The sequence below is a fragment of the Hibiscus syriacus genome, unplaced genomic scaffold, assembly GCF_006381635.1.
Source record: "Hibiscus syriacus cultivar Baekdansim isolate YM2019G1 unplaced genomic scaffold, ASM638163v2 tig00117048_pilon, whole genome shotgun sequence".
NCBI lineage: Eukaryota > Viridiplantae > Streptophyta > Magnoliopsida > Malvales > Malvaceae > Hibiscus > Hibiscus syriacus.
In genome coordinates, this window is record NW_024063538.1 from 229,481 (window position 1) to 249,508 (window position 20,028).

The following is a 20,028-nucleotide window of genomic DNA, read 5'->3' on the forward strand; positions in this document are numbered from 1 at the left end:
TCTCTTGTTTCTTTGCCGAGCAGCACAAATGAACAAACAGTAGTGGGGAAGTAGTTGTTTATATTTGTATATTATTTTAAAATTTAAACACGCTATCAACCAAAAGATCAAACGGTAAATGCTCGCTCGCCTGAAATCTCTGTTATTAATAGCCGTTGGATCGAAATCCGCCGGCCCTCGTTTTTGTCGACTCTAAATTTGCCACACTGATATTTTTTCTTCTTAGATTTGACGAACTAAAGGGGAAAGAAAAATCTGTGAAATGGCGATGAAAAGCTTGGGCGGTTTCTTCTTTGCTTTCCTCCTCCTCGCCTCTCCTTTGCTCCAGGGTTTGTAAATTTATATTATGTTTTTGCTTGATCTACATTGATTTGTTTCTTTATATTTAAGATCTGTAATTGCAGATGTCTATGCTTACCGAATTCATTTCTTTCTGCGGAGTTTTCGGTGCTGCTTTTTGAATTTCCTGTTTTCATGCTTAGTTTCTTACTCCGATTGCCTTGATATGTTCAAATTAGATTCGTTTTGATTCTTTTTGCTATAATATCTGTTTTTACATCCATGTGAGATCGGTTTGTTTATCTAGATTAATGTTTGACAGTGATAAATTTGGAGTGATTTTTTTTTCAAGCTCACGGTTGCTTTGCATGGCTGTGAAACTTTGATCCTTTTCATTTCTGTGTTTTGTTCTGAAAGAAGCTTTGGCATCTTCCTTATAACTGTTCTTACTGGTACTTAAAGTGGCTTTTAGAAGCACAGTTTAGGTTTTCTCTAAGAAAAGGCAAAGGAAAGAGTGCTTGGCGAGTTCTCTGGGGGGTTTGATGTCCTTTTCAATAACTTTCTTGAGGCAGTTGCTTTCTTCATGTAGTATTTGCTTGTTGCCTTAATTTTTGTTTACGTTTTTAATTTTTCATTGATTATTAAATAAATAAATCTTCAAATTTGTTTTGAAATTATGGCTTGACATGGATTTTCTTTTCTGTGATAGTTGCTAGGTGTCAAGCAGAAGCAGAGGCAGATGTTGGAGAAGCTGTTGAAGGAGGTGATCTCGGGATTGTTGCTGAGGATGTTCAGGATTTTGGTGATTCCAGTTTTGGTCCAGCTCCAGGAGTTGAAACTGTCTGTGTTTTTCCCAAAAACAGCGCCAAATGTAAGAACCTTTTGATGCTGGATCCGGATTTTGCATTGTATGATTTTGAGGCTGATCTGTATTTTTGTTGGATAATCTTGAACAGTGGTTCTGGCTGGAGAAGAGACTGAGCTCCTCGTGGGGATGGAAAATGTTGGTAATTAATTTTTCTTCACTACCTTACTGATATTTTACAATGGAATTTATATTACGGTATTGAAATAGTAACATATAATTTATCTTTCCTTAGTTTACTATCCTTAAATTCTTTCTTTTCTATTAGCCAATTGAGGTTTCCTTCCTCTTATGCTTAGCTTACTTGTTTAAATTGCAGGGGAGTCAACTGTGAATGTCATTGCTATCAGAGCCAGTGTTCATTTCTCTTTTGATCATCGTATGCTTGTTCAAAATCTTACAGTACAGGTAATCATAGAGTTTATTTTTATTGTTCTGCTTAACATTTTCAAATACCCGTGATTCATCAATTAGTTCAGTTTTCATTTTGATTAATCTCTATTATTTCCTAACTGGAAAACTTTGCATAATTTGGTATCCTGACCTGTATTTTTATAATTAAAATTAAGCATTCAGTCAGTCTGTTTTATAAATACAATTAAGCATTCGTTGAGTTTGATCTTCTAGATCATGTTCATATTTTCCATGCATGTTCTTGTGTTTATATGGCATCTTATTGGATGCTTTTAATATCCACTGTGAACCATGTGGTCTATGAAATGAGTTTTATTTATTGTGAATCTTTAGTTTGTGTTTCACTTGCAACTGCATACCTACTCTAATCAACTATAGCAATTATAGTGGAGTGAGTTATTTTAGCCAGTGCTTTCTAAAATTATGGATGGATGTTGAACTTGCATTGAGGAGTCGTATCGCAATTTAAGAAACATTAGCTTGTAAATGTAGACCTTACAATGATTCATATATGAGATTGAGCACATATATACAATTTAGGCCTCCATGCTCTAATTGGTCATTATGCATTTATTATGCTGTGTCGGTGCTTTTGATTGTTCCGTGGTCTAAGTGTGTTTTTTGGGTACTTTATCATCAAATGTTTCCTGCTTTATTTGAAAAAGATTTGAAGGTTCTCTTCTGGTACGAAGTTGATCATGCTCCTTATCATTTTAGAGTTTTACAGCACGTGTTGCTCCATGAAAGCTTCCTTGTAACATTTCCTTGTAGATTCTGTAATGGAATATGTCTTTTTAATGTAGGCCTTCAACAATGCAACTGTACCCCCTTCAGTGCAAGCTTCTTTCCCTTACATATTTGCTGTTAGCAAGTACCTGCAGGTAAATGATTACAGTGGGAGTTTTATGCCGTAAAACTGTATTTAAATTTCTTTCCATGTGAAGCAGTCTTACAATGAAGCTTACACGTCTAAAATTTTGATGCAGCCTGGAACTTTCGATCTTGTGGGTACAATTATCTATGAAATCGACCAGCAGCCATTCCAAAGTACATTCTTTAATGGTACCATTGAAGTTGCTGAAACTGGTGGTTTTCTCAGCGTCGAGTCCGTTTTTCTTGTTACCCTTGGAATCGCACTACTTGTTCTCCTTGGTTTGTGGCTTCACGGTCAATTTCAGCGCATCACCAAGGTATTCTAGTGGTGCCACCTTCGGTTATAGATTATTTACTGCATTAACTATGTACAACCATTTAGCATCGTTCGATTTTTTGATATCTTATGTTTCTTTTGTGGAATAAAGTTAATGTGTGGCTTCTTTATTTTGCTAGAAAACTAAGAGGGCTCCGAAGGTGGAAGTCGGGACTAGGACTGCCGATGCCTCGATGGAGGAATGGCTTCAGGTTATGACTTGACTTATGTAACATCACGTTCCATTATTTCGATTTTAGTTAACTTCACTTTTCTTTTCACTTCTTTCATCCCCTGATTCACCAGAGACTTCATTCATCGTTAACGATATCTATAGAACTGTCGCTGATAATTTCACTTTTCGTGTTTTCGGGTGTCAAAATTTTCAGGGAACCGCTTTCACTCAATCGACTTCCAAATCAAAGAAGTAGCTGACGGAGTATTGTAACACTTGCCAAGGCGTTTGGAAATTGTAAGTGAGTTTCGAGACTTGGGCCAGGAGAGTAGAAGCTTACTTTTGTTGTTGTAGCATGCGGGATTCCTTTTCTTCTACGTCTTTATTTTCTTGAGGATGCTTACATTCAGGCTTTTAGAAGCAAATTTAACTCCGATACGAGGCAGAAGGACTAATTTGGTCTCTCCTTTTTTGGTTTCTTTGTTTGGGAATTGATCTCAAACTTTAAAACATTTTAATTTTATCCCCAAATTATCAGTATATGCTAATCATATCCCTTATCAATAAAACGATCCAATTGAATCAGTTTTTGGGTTATCTGTCGGTAAAGTTGCGAAGTTGAAAGTCAAAACCTTTGTATTCAGCTTCAGAAGTAAGCAGCAGCTACTTTTCAAAAAGTGTGGCGGAGAACGAGGTGCCTATCTCCTTTACCTAAACAGAATCAGAATCTAATATAGGATAAACTATATATTTAATCATCTAGCTATTCATGTGATTGTGTTTTGATCATTTAATTAATTTTTAAATTATATTTAACATTACTATTTGGTTTTATTTAAGTTATTTATCGTTAGAAAATAAACATAACTATTGACGTAATATTCTTTTTTTTAAATGATAATGTGATATTATTTAATATTAATATATTAATATTATCATTGATTTTTTAATGAAGTGATTAAAATATAATATTAGATATAGGTTCCTCAAAAAAGTAGTTGAATGAAATTAGAAAAATAAATGAGTGACTAAATACGTAATTTATCTTTTAATTTAAGTCATGATTAGCAAAATTGAATAAAATAGAATAATTTAATTCAAAAATAACTATATAAGAATTGAAAATTATGCAAATTGTTAAAAATCGAAAATTTAATATAAAAAACCCAATGATTTATTTGATCCGATCGTTCTTTTAATCTTTAATGATTCTTTTATTATTAATTTTTTTTAAAAAAATAGCTAGTGTCATCAATTAAATTATAAATTAATGATCAAAATAATTTAACCGTGATCAAATTCTTACAACATACCGACTTTTTCGGATTTTAACGAACATATTTATAAATATAAAATCAAATATTTTTAAATCAATTAAAATTAGTTTATCATTAATAAAATAACTAAGCTAAACATATTTATATGTTCAGTTTTTAGTTTAGGACATTTATATTAACTTAATAGAAATAAAGAAATAGAAATTAAACTGCTTGTAAATTACTTATCAAACGTTTAATTTATTTACATTAATAATAATTTTTAAAATATATTAAAAAATAGCGTGTTTTGTAAGTTACTGTTTAAAAGATCAAAAATAGAATCACATTTCATCACCTTATAAACTATTGGGTAATTATATATTTTAGTATTTAAAATCAACTTTAAGATTTAATTTAATATTTGGAGTTTTCTTTTAGTTTGGTATCTGAATTTAGTTTTTTAGTTCAAACTAATATCTAACCTTAAACTTTTTGTTTAGTACATATGAATCTTTTGGTCCAATTCTCTTCCTTTTTCTAATCCCAAAACGAAACCTAGAAACGACTAAGAAAAACCCTAGCCTAAAATGGAATCGACCTCTCACCTCCCCGACACTGGCGACGGTCTTGGCTCCGACGAGAGCTCCAAAGACTAAAAGGTAAAGAACTAATCCCCACTCCTCTTTTTTGTTTCTTTGTTTCGAAAAATGGAGAAAAAAGATCCTGGAAAATGCACCAAATGATACCTTGAAAATGCTTTCTTTTTTTAGTTGTATTGATTTGTTGTTCCAAAGGAAAAAATGGGAAAATACCCGTTACAGATGATTTTCGAGGGAAATGGAAATGGGGGAGCCTCTGTTTTTCTCGAATCGGAAGGGGGAGGATCAACAACCCCTTTTACAACTCGTTTTTGGGTTTATATCGACCCCTCTATTACAAAACGACAAACCGAAATTTACATTCATTTTATTTCATGTTTTTCCTGTGATTTTTCTTTCTCAACGAGGTTGATTTGGAGAGTTGAGGAGGCTGATGATGGAGCTTTAGGACCATCGGGTTGCTGCTCACGTGGCCATGAGACCACTACTGGTGTGGCTTGTGCATGCGTGGACTGGAAACCGAACGGTGGAAATGAGCACAAGGCTCTAGACGGCGGCAACAACGGGTAAACCCTCCTTAGGGTTTAGGGTCTTGGGCTGCTGAATGTAGTGAATGGGCCTTGTATGTGTGTCATAACGTCTCTTGGGATCCGTTAGACTAAAAAAAAATTAATTCGGGGAATACGATAAAATATAATTTTAAAAAATACAATTTGATTTTAGAATCGTCACCAATCTTTAAATTACGTAGGTTGGAAACCTTAAACATTTTTTACCAAAAAAAATCTTTTGGTCCAATTAATTATTATATTTAAAATAATATATTTATATTTTATAAATTTTAAAATTATTTGAATTCATTAAAGTTTGTCCAACCTTAATATAATTTAAATTAAAAAAATCATATTTATGTATCTAATTAAAAAATATATAAATATCAAATTAAATTAAGAAGTTAAATTTAGAAATTAATTTGAAAAAGAAATTCCAAGTTTATGTATTTTATTGGAGAAAAAGTTCTAAGTATCAAATTGAACTTCAAAACCAAGTTGAGGTACCAAAAATATATATATACCCTAAATTATTCTCCACCGTCAGATATAGTCCCATCGTCTTCCCATATAGAAAACCCTTACCTCTTCTTTTGCTGCCAAACGCAAAACGCAAGCTTCGAAACAGCGCCAAAGCATCCCCCGGAAAATTCATGGCGGCAACTGTCTCTTCTCCTTGGGGCAAACCCGGCGCGTGGGCTCTCGACGCCGAAGAGCACGAAGCTGAACTCGAACAGCAAAGGCACGCCGATTCTTCCAACGAAAAGCTGGGCACTTCTCCTTGGGATTTCCCTTCTCTAGCCGCCGCCGCCACTACTAAGGCCAAGAAAAAGAAGGGCCAAACCGTTTCCCTCGCTGAATTTAACTATGGAGCCTACACGCCTCACTCACGAGGAGGTCCTCGCGCTCCCCACCGGTCCTCGCCAACGTACCCCCGAGGAGCTCGATCGGAACCGGCTTGGTGGCGGGTTTAAATCGTACGGTTCGAACAGATACAATAATTCCAACGGAGACGATTCGTCGAGTAATAGTAGATGGGGATCTTCTAGGGTTTCGAACAGAGATTCCAATAGAGAAATTACTCCCTCTCGCGCTGATGAGATCGATCCACCGGAAATGGATTTGGCAGTGGATTTGAGAGGAGAGATAGAGGCAGTGGCGCAGGAGGGAATTTCGATTCGCAATCCAAAGCTGATGAAGTAGATAACTGGGCTGCTAGTAAGAGTAATAATAGAAGCCCCAATGGTGCACCACCGCCTAGGAGATTTGGTGCGGGTATTTGAGCGAATTAGCATTTTTGAATCACTTCAATCTAGGGATACACCTAGGGATTTGGATAACTGGGGAAAGAAAAAGGAGGAGGCTGGCAGTGGTGCTGCTGGGAGTGGTGGGGCGAGGCCAAAGTTTTTTCTTCAACCACGAACAGTACCTGTGACGAAGTACTCGACGGTGGCCAAGCCCAAAGGTGCAAATCCTTTCGGTGAGGCTAGACCGAGAGAGGAGGTGTTGAAGGAAAAGGGGAAAGACTGGAAGGAGATTGATGAGAAGCTTGAAGCTATGAAGATCAAAGAAACGGTCACTGTTAACAGAGAAAGAGAGAGAACGAAAGACAAGCTTCGGTAACAGCCATGCCCCTGCTGACAAGAGCTGGAGGAAGAGTGAACCTGTTGAAGCTGCAGCTGATGCTGATCAACCCTAAAGGTTTCTTCAATTAACTGAAATTTGGTTGCTTGGTTAATTTTAGAATATTGCTTTATATATATATATATATATATATATCACATGAACCTTGATGCCTTTTAAGAAACAAAGTAGAAGTAGTATAATTGAATTTTTTGCATGTTAGAATTGTGTTGGAACAGGTGTTTTCTCACCTATATACCTGTATTTGAACAATATTTCTGGGGAATGATTATACTTTAACTAGCTAAAGAACAAATAAACATGCATATTTTTCATCTCTCATGCTCCTCTTATCGTCCTTCCCATAGTTTTCACCTCAATTTGAGCATTTACATAATATGAGTCTTAAAAGTATGGATAATGCTGTTCCTTCCAGGCGAAAGTGCATTGTTTGCAAGAACTTCTTGGTAGTTATACTTCTCAAAAGTCCCTGTTCTGAGTTTTGCTCGAGTTTGAGTTTGCTTTTGATTGTTAATTTTGTTGCAATAACATGACATTGCTAATTCTGATATTTTTCTTTCTAGAATCCAGTGCCGGGAATATGGAAAACGGCCATGTCACAGAATCCAAAGCTTAAGGTCCATAGGAAGTGAGAAGAAAAGCTTTATTGGAACCTTTTTGGATGTCTAAGAGTTAGAGTTGATGATGTGACTTTGTTTTTTATTGTTATTATTGCCAATGCAGTATTTAGAACAATTTTGATAGGGCCATGAATTGGTTCGCATTGGCTTTTGCTAAAGATAGTCTTGTTTTCTTTTCATACTTGCCTCATGTTATTAGGGTTTTCATAATTTTTCTTTTTTTTTTTTGTTGAAGTTCTTTGTTTCATTCATATTTGTGACCCTGTATTGAGATTATAATTGTTTGTATTGCTGACCAAATAAATCAACGTGTTTTCTTTTGGTTGTTGCATTAATTATGTCTCTCTTGCAACTCTCGTCTTTGAGCACCGTCTATATGTGTTAGCTTGGTTGACATAATTGCTATTTCTTCATCCAGAAGAACTTGAGGTCGAGCTCGCTTAAGCACTTATTATCCGTCGATCTATGGGTCAAAACATTTGCATTATATCATGTTGGTATGATTTATTGGTTATAATATGCAAGTATATCATTTCCAAAACAATCATATAAGAATCAAAGATTAACCCAAGGGAAGTTGATAAGATAGGAATCTTCGGCTGTATTTGGACGAGATATATGTGTAGATTGTTTATAATTTTGACATATGAACAGCTTAAAATGTCACAATATTCCCTCAGTTAATTTCTTTCCATTTAATTTATTTAAATTTGAATATATTTCATATCATTCATACAATTCATTATATTTATATCTTCTTATGTTTTTAATCGTCTTACCTTTAATATGTATATTCAAATAAAAAAGTCATTTGCTTACCCTTTTGCTAATAAAATGAATAATCCTACACTCCTACAAATTAACTTGGAAAAATAATATGAGAGTAGAATTCATACTTTTAATACCAAAGAAAACTAAACAGAAGGTATATGATTTGTAAGGAATGTATCAAACGGGTCTTAAAAGAAACTCTGGATCACAAATTTTTATTTATTTTATATTAACTTTTAAAATATTTTATACGGAATTTATTAGTATTATTAAAACAATGACCAAATGTCAATCTTGGCGTTTTGTATATATATTTCTCGAAAGCCACACTCCACGGTTCGTACGTTAAAATTAAACAAGATTTGGTTTCAATCTCAATCACCAACCGAAATTTGCTTAAAATAACACACAATCTGTCTTCAACCTTCAATCAAAGTATTGAAAATTCACCTTCATGCTTATTATAATTTAGATTCGTCGAATATCGTATTCGTATCATGTTTGTATTATATAAACTAAGAAACTGAGGCTTAAAGTTGATCCCAATGCCAATGGAGAAAAGCTTGATACCGGCCTGGATCCTGGTTCTCACCACGGCCATTGCACTCGCTCCTTCCCTATGCTATTACAACGATGACAGGCCATATGTTCCGCCCCCACAAAAACAAACCTATCTCCACTTTTTTTTACACGACACCTTCAGCGGCGACTACCCTAGTGCGGTCTTCGTAGCAGATCCTAACACGACGACTGCCTTCGGTCAGGTGACAGCGGTCGATGATCCGCTCACCATCGGCCCAAACATAACGTCAGAGGTAATTGGAAATGCTCGAGGTCTATGGGTGTTGAGTGCCCAAGACGCTGCAACTCTTATGGTCTACATGGACTTTGAGTTTACGCTAGGTGAATTCAATGGCAGCTCCATCAGTGTATTTTCGAGGAATCCGATCATTGAACTGGAGCGCGAGCTCGCGGTGGTCGGAGGGAGAGAAAAGTTTAGGATGGCACAAGGATTTGCACGACTTAAAACTTACTTCGCGAATTTCAGGAACGGCGATGTCATCGTTGAGTATAATGTGACTGTAATTCATTATTAAGATGATAAGTTTTGCCAGTTCTATTCCATTGTTTATTTCATCAATAAAGTTAGTCCCTCTTTTAGACTTGGCATGCCATATTTTAGGAATTTTACCGGTTCAATTTTCTTGTTTATTATTTTTTACATCTAATTAATAATTTGAGTTATATAATTTTAAATTATTTTAAATTCAAAGTCTAAATATATAATATTCTAATTACAACTTTATTTATGATTTCTGGAATTATACAAGTTAAAGATGATAAAATTTATAAATAAAAATTAATATTGGATCTACTAATATTTCATACATTTAGTTTATTACCCCACTTATGTTTTGATATAAGTACAACTTTATTTTTTCTTAATTTTTTAATTTTTAATTAACTTTATCTTTATGACCCGTTTTCTTCTGCTTTTATGACACGTTTTTCTCAGTATTTTGGCATTTTTTGTTGTTTGACCGTTTTTTTCATTTATCTTTTTTTCATGGTTAAATTTGACATCGTCATGACTAATCTGACTAATCAAGATGATGTTTGTTTGTTATCACGTCGATCTTTCATTCTTTGGACTCTCAAATTAGATTTGGTTATGCGATTTGTGTTTGTGGATAGTTTTCTCACATAGCCCGACTCTGATTTACGATTTGTCGATGATCTTTCTGTAGCTTGATCTTATTTTATGGTTCAGTTGTTGATGGTATCAGATCCATTTGCATTTCATTTCTTCTAGTTTTTTGGTTAAATTTTTTAACTTATTCCTTGTAAGGTCATTGTGTGTGTGTGTGTTTTTTAATTTTGCAATAACTCCTGGAGGGGAAGAAGAATTTTTCTCATAATGGATAATGTCCCACAACCTAGGAGAAAATGAATGTGTCAACTGAGAGCTTTTAACCACCTGCTCTAAAGATTGTTATCAATCCTTGTATAATATTAAGTGACTAATTTTTATTTTCTTGTGTCGATGATTATAGAAAAATGTCCTACTCATGTGCTTAGTTTATAGCTATGATTGTAAATATTTATTATAATTATGGATATTTTCTTTTTAATTAAACTAACTATTTTTATAAAAAAATCATTTTAATATCAAGTACAACTATAGAAAATAATATGAAATGCAAATTATGAACATGATAAAAATAAACGAAACAAAATAGAGAAAGCATAAAATAAAAACATGGATTTCTCAAAATTATATAAAAAATAACTTTGAAAATATATAAATTAATATTAATAGCATTGGTAATGTACAAGATAATATCTATTCAAATACTCTCTCAACCATTGGAGATTTAACACTTATATCTCTAAATATGTGGTGCTCGAACCCGAGACCTCAAAAAATGATAATAATTCATTTACCATTGAGATCACTTGATTCATAAATATAATATCGAGTTAATTATATATATATATATATAATTTTATCTAAATATTATAAAATAATCATAATTAATTTTACTGAATTATTAAAAAAGGTCATTAAATTTTATCTAAATGTTACAAAATAGTCATTATTTTATCTAATTATTGCAAAATTACCATTAAATTTTATCTAATTATTAAAAAATGATCATTAAATTTTATCGAACTGTTACAAAATGGTCTTTAAATTTATCGAATTGTGCAAAATGATCATTAAATTTTATCTAACTATTACAATTTATAAAATGATCATAAAATTTATCAAACTTTATTATTACAACATTATATTGATCGTTTTATAATAATTTAATAAATTTACGATCATCTTATAACTTTTGAAAATTCAACGATTGAAATGAACATCTGATCATAATTTAGAGATTTTTAGTATACTTTACCCTTAAATAAATTAAGCCTCACTTTTAAAATTTATATAGCTCTTAGACCTGTGTCATTTTACAATTTGACCACCAATATTTTATCCTGATTTCATTACAATCGGTCGAGGACTAAAACATAATAATTAAAAAATGCAATATGAAAATTAATTTTGCTCAAGAGTCCACTCTTTACCTAGTACTTTTTGTTCATTTCCGAAAGAGCTGACGACTAGCGATCTTGAAAGCTTAGAATACACAAAACTTATCAATCGCCAACCGCTTAATATTAAACACTTCATAATTGTTCGGCTCAATTCCTATTTTATTCGGAGTTCAAGTTTAAACTTGTATAGTTTGAAAAATAAAACGACGTTGTTTTGGTTTTTTTAGTTTACTAATTTGATTATGTTATTATCTGGTCTCTAATTTCTTTGATTTTTTATCATTCGTTTTAAGTCCATATAATCTAATTTGAACCACAAGATCCTTATTCATAGTAGAATATCGTAACTTTGTAATTTTGATTCTTCTTTCTGACAACAAATATTTTATTCTTTAATTTAATTCATCAACTTTGTAGTTTATTCAATTTAGTCGTCCAAAGATAGTTCTTTACAAATTCTTCTCTCTTATTAATTCATCTGCTCCTTCGTACTTTCATTGTTTCTCCATCTCAAAATCACTTCTTTAAAACAATATTATTATAAATATATTATATAATTTTTGAGAACATCTATTTTGTTAAATAATATTGCAAATCTTATTTATAACGTGTAGTATAATATTATAAATCATTACAAATCACTTCTTCATTGTTAAATATATATATATATATATATATATATATGATTAGAGAGAGTTTTAAATTGAAATTAATCAGTAGTATAATATTATAAATAATTACATTTAAATTTGAACATAAATTAAAATAAATATTTATTTTGGCCTGACTCAAATTTTATATACTCGACTTGAAAAATCAAATAAAATTTAAATGATAAAGGCAAAAAGACATCTGAGGCTCTTATACTTTTGGAAAAAAAAAATTAATGTGGCACTCGAATTAATTTTTCACTCAATGTGTCCCTCCAGCTCAGAAAACACACCCAGTGTGACTATTTGACAAAAATATTCCGTCGTTAATCGTTATGATGTTGATGTGGCAGTTCACAGTGTTGATGTAACGGTTCATAGAGCTGACGTGACAGACCACAGTGGTTGATGATGTGGCAGATTGGTTTTTGTTCTTATTCGAGAGTCAAATTGATTTTTTTAAAGTTCATAGACTTATTTAATTTTTTAAATAAATTATTTAAATTTTTAAATATAAAAATACTCAAATATTCAAAAAATTAAATACTAAAAATAAAAACTAAATTAGTAAAAAAATTAAATATATATATAAATACTATAAAAAAATTAAAATTGAATATATATCATAAATTATGAATATGAAATCAAAAATATTTTTAAAAACATATGTTATACACATGTAACATACGGTTATATCATCAAAATTTATACAAATATTTTTATTGAATTAGTTGAGACTTACAAATTTTGTACTCTTACTGGATTGTTCGAAGTATGATTAAATGTGTGTATTGATAAAAAAATTATTATTATTCTTAATATATTTAAATACAAAATTTGCAAGTTTCGACTAATCCAATAAAAATACTTTATATAAGTGTTAATGATAAAACTATATGTTACATGTATATATTATGTATAATATATCTTTTTAAAAATATTTTTAATTTCTTAATAATTTATAAATTATCATTTTATAGTTTATGATATATACCAAATGATCTCTTTTAATCTACAATAATCATAACCAAATTAATTAAATTAAATCAAATATATCACTGAACCATTGCAAAATTATTGATGTTCAAAGACCAAATTCGATATAATTAATCTAATTAATTTGATTTGATTAATTTATCTCAAAAGAAATCAATGTTGGTAATAGTGCTCTAGGCCTATTGTATTGTATGTGCATGATATTTTGATTATTCGATTTGTTATTATCATAATTTACATGTCTTTTAAATATTAATATTCTTTAATATTATTGTTTATTATTCTAAATGTCCCGATTCGACTATTATTACGAGAACAATAATAAAATAAGATTGATATGAATTTTGATAAATATTCATGGGTTGAATATGTGAATTGTGATCCAAATTAAATTCATATGAATTTGTTGAGAAAAAATATTAGATCGACTCATTTTTAGATTAATATATAAATTAATGTCATAAATTAATCTTTAACAGTTATGTCATTAAATCTTTAGACTTGAAATTATTACAGTTCTCAATATTATAATTATTATGTTTTAACATAGTCAAGCGTTGTCTTTAATCAGACGAATATAAAAGTTATGCTTGAACATGATAAGAATAATATAGTGAGATGTTAGCGATTAAGATGAAATTTATCCCTCTTGTCATAAGAGAGGTATCTCAAGGCCCCTCAAGAATTGAGACTAAGAAATGCATGAACATGCTCAAATAAGTTGGTAGAAATCAATGTCATTTGTTTAGTCAGTTTAATTGTGCATCGAGAAACTGAAGATAGAAGGATATAAAGTTGATATTTTTCATGCATTATATTCTATCAAGATATTATGAGATAAAAGGATTATGAAATAAGTTGTATTGAAAGAATTAAATATAGATCTCACTTAAATAATTTTTATTTTAAGGTTTGAATTTAAGAAAATAATATATTAATATTAATATAAGAATATATATTAAAAATCCTAATATGATTACAAGTTAAGAACAATTTTCCGTTTAACATTAAAATATCTCTTTAAATTTAATTAAGAATATTTTTTAATCCACTTGAGATACTAAATATATATTTAAACCTTTTGGATTCTCAATTTTTTCATTACAATTTTAAAAAAACTATAACCTAAATCTCTGTATAGATTTTATGTGATTAATTTAGGAAGAATTAAGGGTTACTTTTGTCACTGTAGTGAATCCAATTTATCATTTTCACCCATATCGTATTTTCGCATCAATTTTGTCCTCAAAGTTGTTTAATTGTATCATTCTATATCATACACCTTACTTAAAACCCTAAACCAATAACCCTAAACCATAACCCCATAACCTCTAAACCTTAATCTTTAACTTAAAACTCTCAATTTAGAGTTTTAAGTGAGGGGTATGATATAGAATGATGCAATTGAACAACTTCGAGGGCTAAATTGGTGCAAAAATAAGATAGGAGCAAAAATGATAAATTGAGTATGGGCAAAAGTGACCCTTTTACCATTTAGGAAATAATAATCGGTAGTAATATGCAAAAAAATATTTCAATTAATTCCCAATGAAACTTTTTAAGCAATTTTCATATTACGAATATTTGTTTCCTTTGTTGTAAAATACATTAAATATGAGAAAGGTTTAAGTGGTTGAATTAGCCATGCAATAATCACAGTAGCTGAATCCCATGACCAATGGACAAAAGCTTGATATTGGCCTGGATTCTTGTTCTCGGTAGGGCCATGGCGGTGCCACCGTGCCGTGGCTATTACTCCAATGACGAGCCACATGTTCCGGCTCCGAAGAATGTGACCAATCTACGCTTCTTTTTCCATGACACATTGAGCGGCAAAAATCCTAGTGCACTCATTGTAGCCCGTCCTAACACGACGATTGCCTCCAATAGCACCTTCGGCACCGTGGTAGCGATCGATGATCCACTCACTGTCGGCCCTGAAAAAACATCGGAGGTCATTGGGAGCGCTCAAGGCCTATGGGTGTCGACTGGCCGAGACGTTCCATGCCTTACGATCTACATGGACTTCGGGTTTACGAAAGGTGAATTCAATGGCAGCTCCATCAGTGTATTCTCGAGGAATCTGATTATCGAAACGGAGCGCGAGCTCGCAGTGGTTGGAGGGAGGGGAAAGTTCAGAATGGCACAAGGGTTTGCACATCTTAAGACTTACTTCTTGAATCCCATGAACGGTGACGCCATTGTTGAGTATAAAATGACTGTGATTCATTAGTAAGATAATAACTTACCGGTTCTATTTTGGTTGTTTATTCTATCAATAAAAATAGACCCTTTAAATTTTAGCTAATTGAGTCATAATCCTTTAAGTTCAAATTAAATTATCATCCTTACATATGAGATTAAACCCAAATTTCATGGAAAAAGGTTACAATATCTAACCATCAAGTTAACTTCTTAACTTGTTATGGTATAGTAAAATTTTGTTCTTATATTAATTTAGTTTTTTTCTAAATTCTAAACTCTAAACTTTTGCTCCAAACTCTAACCCATAGTTTGGATGTTCACAAGCTCCTATTGATAGTTTCGAGTCAATTAGCTAAACATTAGACCAAATTTCTTCAAACAACTTTAAACTTTTGCTCCAAACGGATAGTTTCGATGTTCACAAGCTCCTATCTTCTAATGCCTCGGCAACCCTTATTCCCTCGTCCGAGCCACCAATGCTCTAATCAACAAAGCTTGGTTGATATTCCTCTGCAGATTACTTTCAATGGAAAATTCAAGGATTCATACGAAATTCAAGGATATAAGGATTCATACTTATATCCAATATTTGTACTTGAATTCCAATAACACAATCTTCTCTTATTGTATCTTATAGTATTAATTATAATGTAGAAAAGCTTCTATTTATTTCTTTTTAGTTTTACCATGAAACAACGACTTAATCTATACTAAGAGAACGAATAAAATAAAAAGCAATGCAAATAGATTTAATTAGTAAAAATATGACGATCAAGTTGGTAGTTTTGTTGTGCAATTGTCTAATTTAAGATAAATTTAAGATGGTTTTTAACTTAAAAAAATTATATAAATTTGTAACATTTTCAGTTGCAACCGAAAAGTTACACTGCGAGTGGCTTAAGACTTACAATCGAAAATGTTACTCTGTCCAACTTAAAAAATTACACTCTTAAAATGATTTTCAGTTGCAGTCGATTTTTTCCTTTTTAATCTTATATTAATAAGTTGTATTTTAAAATTCCCTCAATCAATACAATGAAGTCCTACACTCACGACTCAAACATGATCCAACTTATTTTCTAAATTTATATTATTATATTATATCATATAAAAATTAAATTCATGAGAATATATAATATTATAATGTCAACATTAAAAACACGTTAAAATAATCAATTAAATTTAAACGACGTCATGTCATATGACATGCCAACAGTTAAGTATATATCAAAATTTAATATTAATAATATGTGTTGATTGTTAGTTAATTAATAATTTATATTTATTATTTTATAAAAAATAATTTTTATTAATCATAGATTATTTTGATAAGACTAAAATGTTAAAAACTAAAATGTCCTAATATGTGTTGATTGTTGCCAACCTCAAGGGTAAATCATTGCTCACCGTCATCCTCAAGCTTGCTTGGAATGCTCACATCTATCTCATATGGGAGGAAAGAAACTGCAAGTTGTTTCGTAGGAAGGTTCGAGGAGCTGCTACCATTCTTTCATTTGTCAAAGAGGTAGTAGGGATTAAATTGCAGGGTAGGAACATAGCCATGGTAGATAATATTAATTGCAACCTTTGTAGTAATTGGGGTATCCCTGGTTGTATCTTGTAGCAGGTTTTTCTGTAGTTTTTTTGTGTGTATCTGTAGCAGTTTTGATGTTTCTTTAAATAATATAAAGCATTTATCCAAAATATATATATAAAGTTTAAAATAATCATTTGAATAGTTAATGAGTATTGTCACAAGTGATTGAGATTCAGGAATTTGAGCTTGTATGGCTAAGTTCGAATCCTATCACCATCACTCTTGGTGGACAATCTGTAAATTTCTATGTAAATCCCAATTAGGTCTTAGGTATGCCTTGACCTTGAACGGGAAGAACCACCCCTAACCTAATGTAACATCCCAAACAACGGGTTAGTGACTAAATTGTAAAATTTCAGAGTTTAGTGATTAAAGTGAAAAAATTTAATAGTTCAATGACTTATTTAAAAATAATATCTGAAGGGTTATTGGTAATTATTGAAAGAGTCAAAGGGTAAATAGGTCATTAAACAAGAAAAATAATTAAATAATAGATTAATGGGTATTATAATACCCATGTGAATCATGATTTGGGGAAACATAGTTTCCAGAATTATCTTCTTCACTTCTTCTCCCAAACGTGAAGAACCACAAGTAAAGGTGAGTTTCTTGATTTCTTGATTATTTATTGATTTTAAGTATGAATTTTGATCATTAGATGATAATTAAGCTTAAGGAAAGCTTAATTTGACTTAAAATCAAAAGATGAAGAAGTTATGAAAGATTAAAGAAAATGAGTTTCAAAGTGAATTTCTGAAAAAGAGTTAATAAATGAACTTTGAGATGGAATCTGACTTGTTATATGTGTGAATAAGAAGTTATAAGTGTTAGAATTAAGTTTGGATAACATGGAAAATTGGGTATGATTCTTAATTTTAAGAATCATGATGAGATATAGAAGATAAAGATAGTTTATATGGATATAAGTTGGTTTAAGCAATACTAGTTGAGCTTAATGGTATGAAAGGAGCTTAGTATGTGGAAATTTAATGAAAAGTTGTAGAATTTTTGGGTGAAACCAGTTTATTATTGATAGGTGCATCGATACACTATGAGTGTGTACCGATGCACTAAGACAAATTTTGGAAGATGCATCGATACATTAGGGATGTAGTGCATCGATGCATGGGAATTTCAAAGTTATTTTGTGTACCGATGCACCTATAGTGCATCGATACACCCCTAAAAGAAAAATAGAATTTTGGTTCATTAAACTAGCTTGAGTTATTAACATCAAGTTATAAGGTTTAGACTTTTGATAATCGTATTGGAATTTATGTTTATGTAGATATTGAGCCTAAACAAGTTCTGGAACAATCAAAGAATTAGGATCGAATCAAAGCAAGGCTAAGGTGAGTGCAATTTAATTTGTGCTTATGTTATAGAATGAACATTTGCTTGCGATGAGTTAGTGATGGAGTTACTAAGGTAAGAAGTAACTTCTAAAATATTATGTGATTCTTATATGTGCAGGAATACATGAAAATATGATATAAGCTATGTATATGTGCTCTAGGTGAATGCATGTATATGTGATCAATTATATGACTATGAGCTATGTGTGATGATAAGTTATATGATCATAAGTAACTAATTGACTTGAGCTATGTGACTATATGAAAGCAAGAACATGTGACATGAAATACATGATAAGATGATATGATATTCTATAAGAGTATTACATGATATGAAATAAAAGAGTTATGAGTTATATGCATATGAGATATATGTTTACACATATATGTGGTATGTGACAGAAGAGAAGGAACATGTGGTTATAAGAGAAATGATATGAATAAGTGTTGTGAATATATGGACCGTCATAAATGATAATGCCCATATTATTTATATGAGAGCTAGTGGTATAGTTGACATACCAAGAGTCGAGGGTTTACCTATGTTCTACGGAACATATGGATAGAATTACCTATGTCTTTCGGGACATATGGACAGTATACCTATGTTCTAAGGAACATATGGATAGTTTACCTATGTTCTTCGGGACCTATGGACAATTGCCGAGGTTCTGTATCTCTGGATAGGTCCTTCGGGACATTTATACGAGCTGTGGTGACAGCATAGTGGTGCACAACCTTAATGTACTCACATATCTTAAGTTCTCATAAGTGTACATGGGCTAATACATGGTATTTTAAGAGAGTAAATAAATCAATTGATGTGATACTATGTGTGCTCTGTTGTGAAATGATGTATGTGCTTCATGATATGTATAGAAATATTCATTATATGCTTATATGATAAAAAGGAAATTAGTGATAGTAATATAAGTACCGATAAGCATGTTAATGATAGTATATGTGCATGTATATATTTTGTTATATGAAATGTTTTATGGTTATATTATATGTTTTATATACCTCACTAAGTCATCAACTTAGCGTGTGATTGTTTCACACGTAGGTTTGTAAAGTGAAAAAGAGAAATAAAGAGGAACAAGACATGTCATTTCTCCTTACCGAATATCATATCAGAAATGTAAATAGAATTGCATGTATTTTGTTAGAAAGATTTTAGTTGGCATGTAATAAATAAAAGATTTGTATTAGATACGCTCTGATCTAGTTTTGGAATGTTTTAAACGTATTTATATAAATGTAAATGTAAAATAATGAACGGTTAAATTTTTACGAGTTTTATGAATGTTTTACGAAAGTCACTGTAGCAGTGCATCGATGCACAATTTTGCTTCGAAATTTTAGTGAATCGGTGTACTGTAGCAATGCATCGATGTACTGTAGCACTGTTCATGGCACTGTTCATTACTGTATTTTACTGTTCATAAAACGTATATTTTCTTAAATTGGTTATAACGAACACAATTCAACAATATATGATTGTATTTTCTTAATTTATGTTCAAATGTTTGAAATTTTGTAAGAAAATGATTTTAAAAAGTTAATGTGACATCTCGATTTCGTATCCGAGTCAAGTACGGATTGGAGTGTTACACCTAAACTTTACTTAATAAAAAAATCATTTGAATAATGTTAAGACTAACTTTAACATTATATCTTTAAATAATGATATATATATATATATATAAAGTGATATATTTATAAGTGAATTAATAATTTAATTTAGGGTAAACTACACTAATGGTTACTAAATTTTGAGTAAGTTTTCGTTTTTCTCACTAAATTTT

The 20,028-nt window shown here is 31.2% G+C and overlaps 3 protein-coding genes and 1 pseudogene across 3 annotated transcripts; all 4 read left to right on the plus strand.

Annotated features, from left to right (window-relative positions):
- The first annotated feature begins 246 nt into the window (after positions 1-246).
- LOC120197714 (translocon-associated protein subunit alpha-like) lies at positions 247-3,395 on the plus strand. Its single transcript, XM_039199133.1, has 8 exons — positions 247-329; positions 989-1,150; positions 1,236-1,286; positions 1,464-1,552; positions 2,362-2,439; positions 2,545-2,748; positions 2,888-2,959; positions 3,137-3,395. The coding sequence occupies exons 1-8, from the start codon at positions 263-265 to the stop codon at positions 3,176-3,178; spliced, it is 765 nt and encodes a 254-aa protein (XP_039055064.1). The 5' UTR covers positions 247-262; the 3' UTR covers positions 3,179-3,395.
- Positions 3,396-5,917: 2,522 nt separating this feature from the next.
- LOC120197713 lies at positions 5,918-7,784 on the plus strand (annotated as a pseudogene).
- A 1,133-nt stretch (positions 7,785-8,917) lies between these two features.
- Positions 8,918-9,463, plus strand: LOC120197716 (dirigent protein 4-like). The gene has a single exon (XM_039199135.1). It carries the CDS (start codon positions 8,918-8,920, stop codon positions 9,461-9,463), a length of 546 nt encoding a protein of 181 aa, XP_039055066.1.
- A 5,278-nt stretch (positions 9,464-14,741) lies between these two features.
- Positions 14,742-15,296, plus strand: LOC120197715 (dirigent protein 4-like). The gene has a single exon (XM_039199134.1). The coding sequence runs from the start codon at positions 14,742-14,744 to the stop codon at positions 15,294-15,296; it is 555 nt and encodes a 184-aa protein (XP_039055065.1).
- The last annotated feature ends 4,732 nt before the right edge of the window (positions 15,297-20,028 follow it).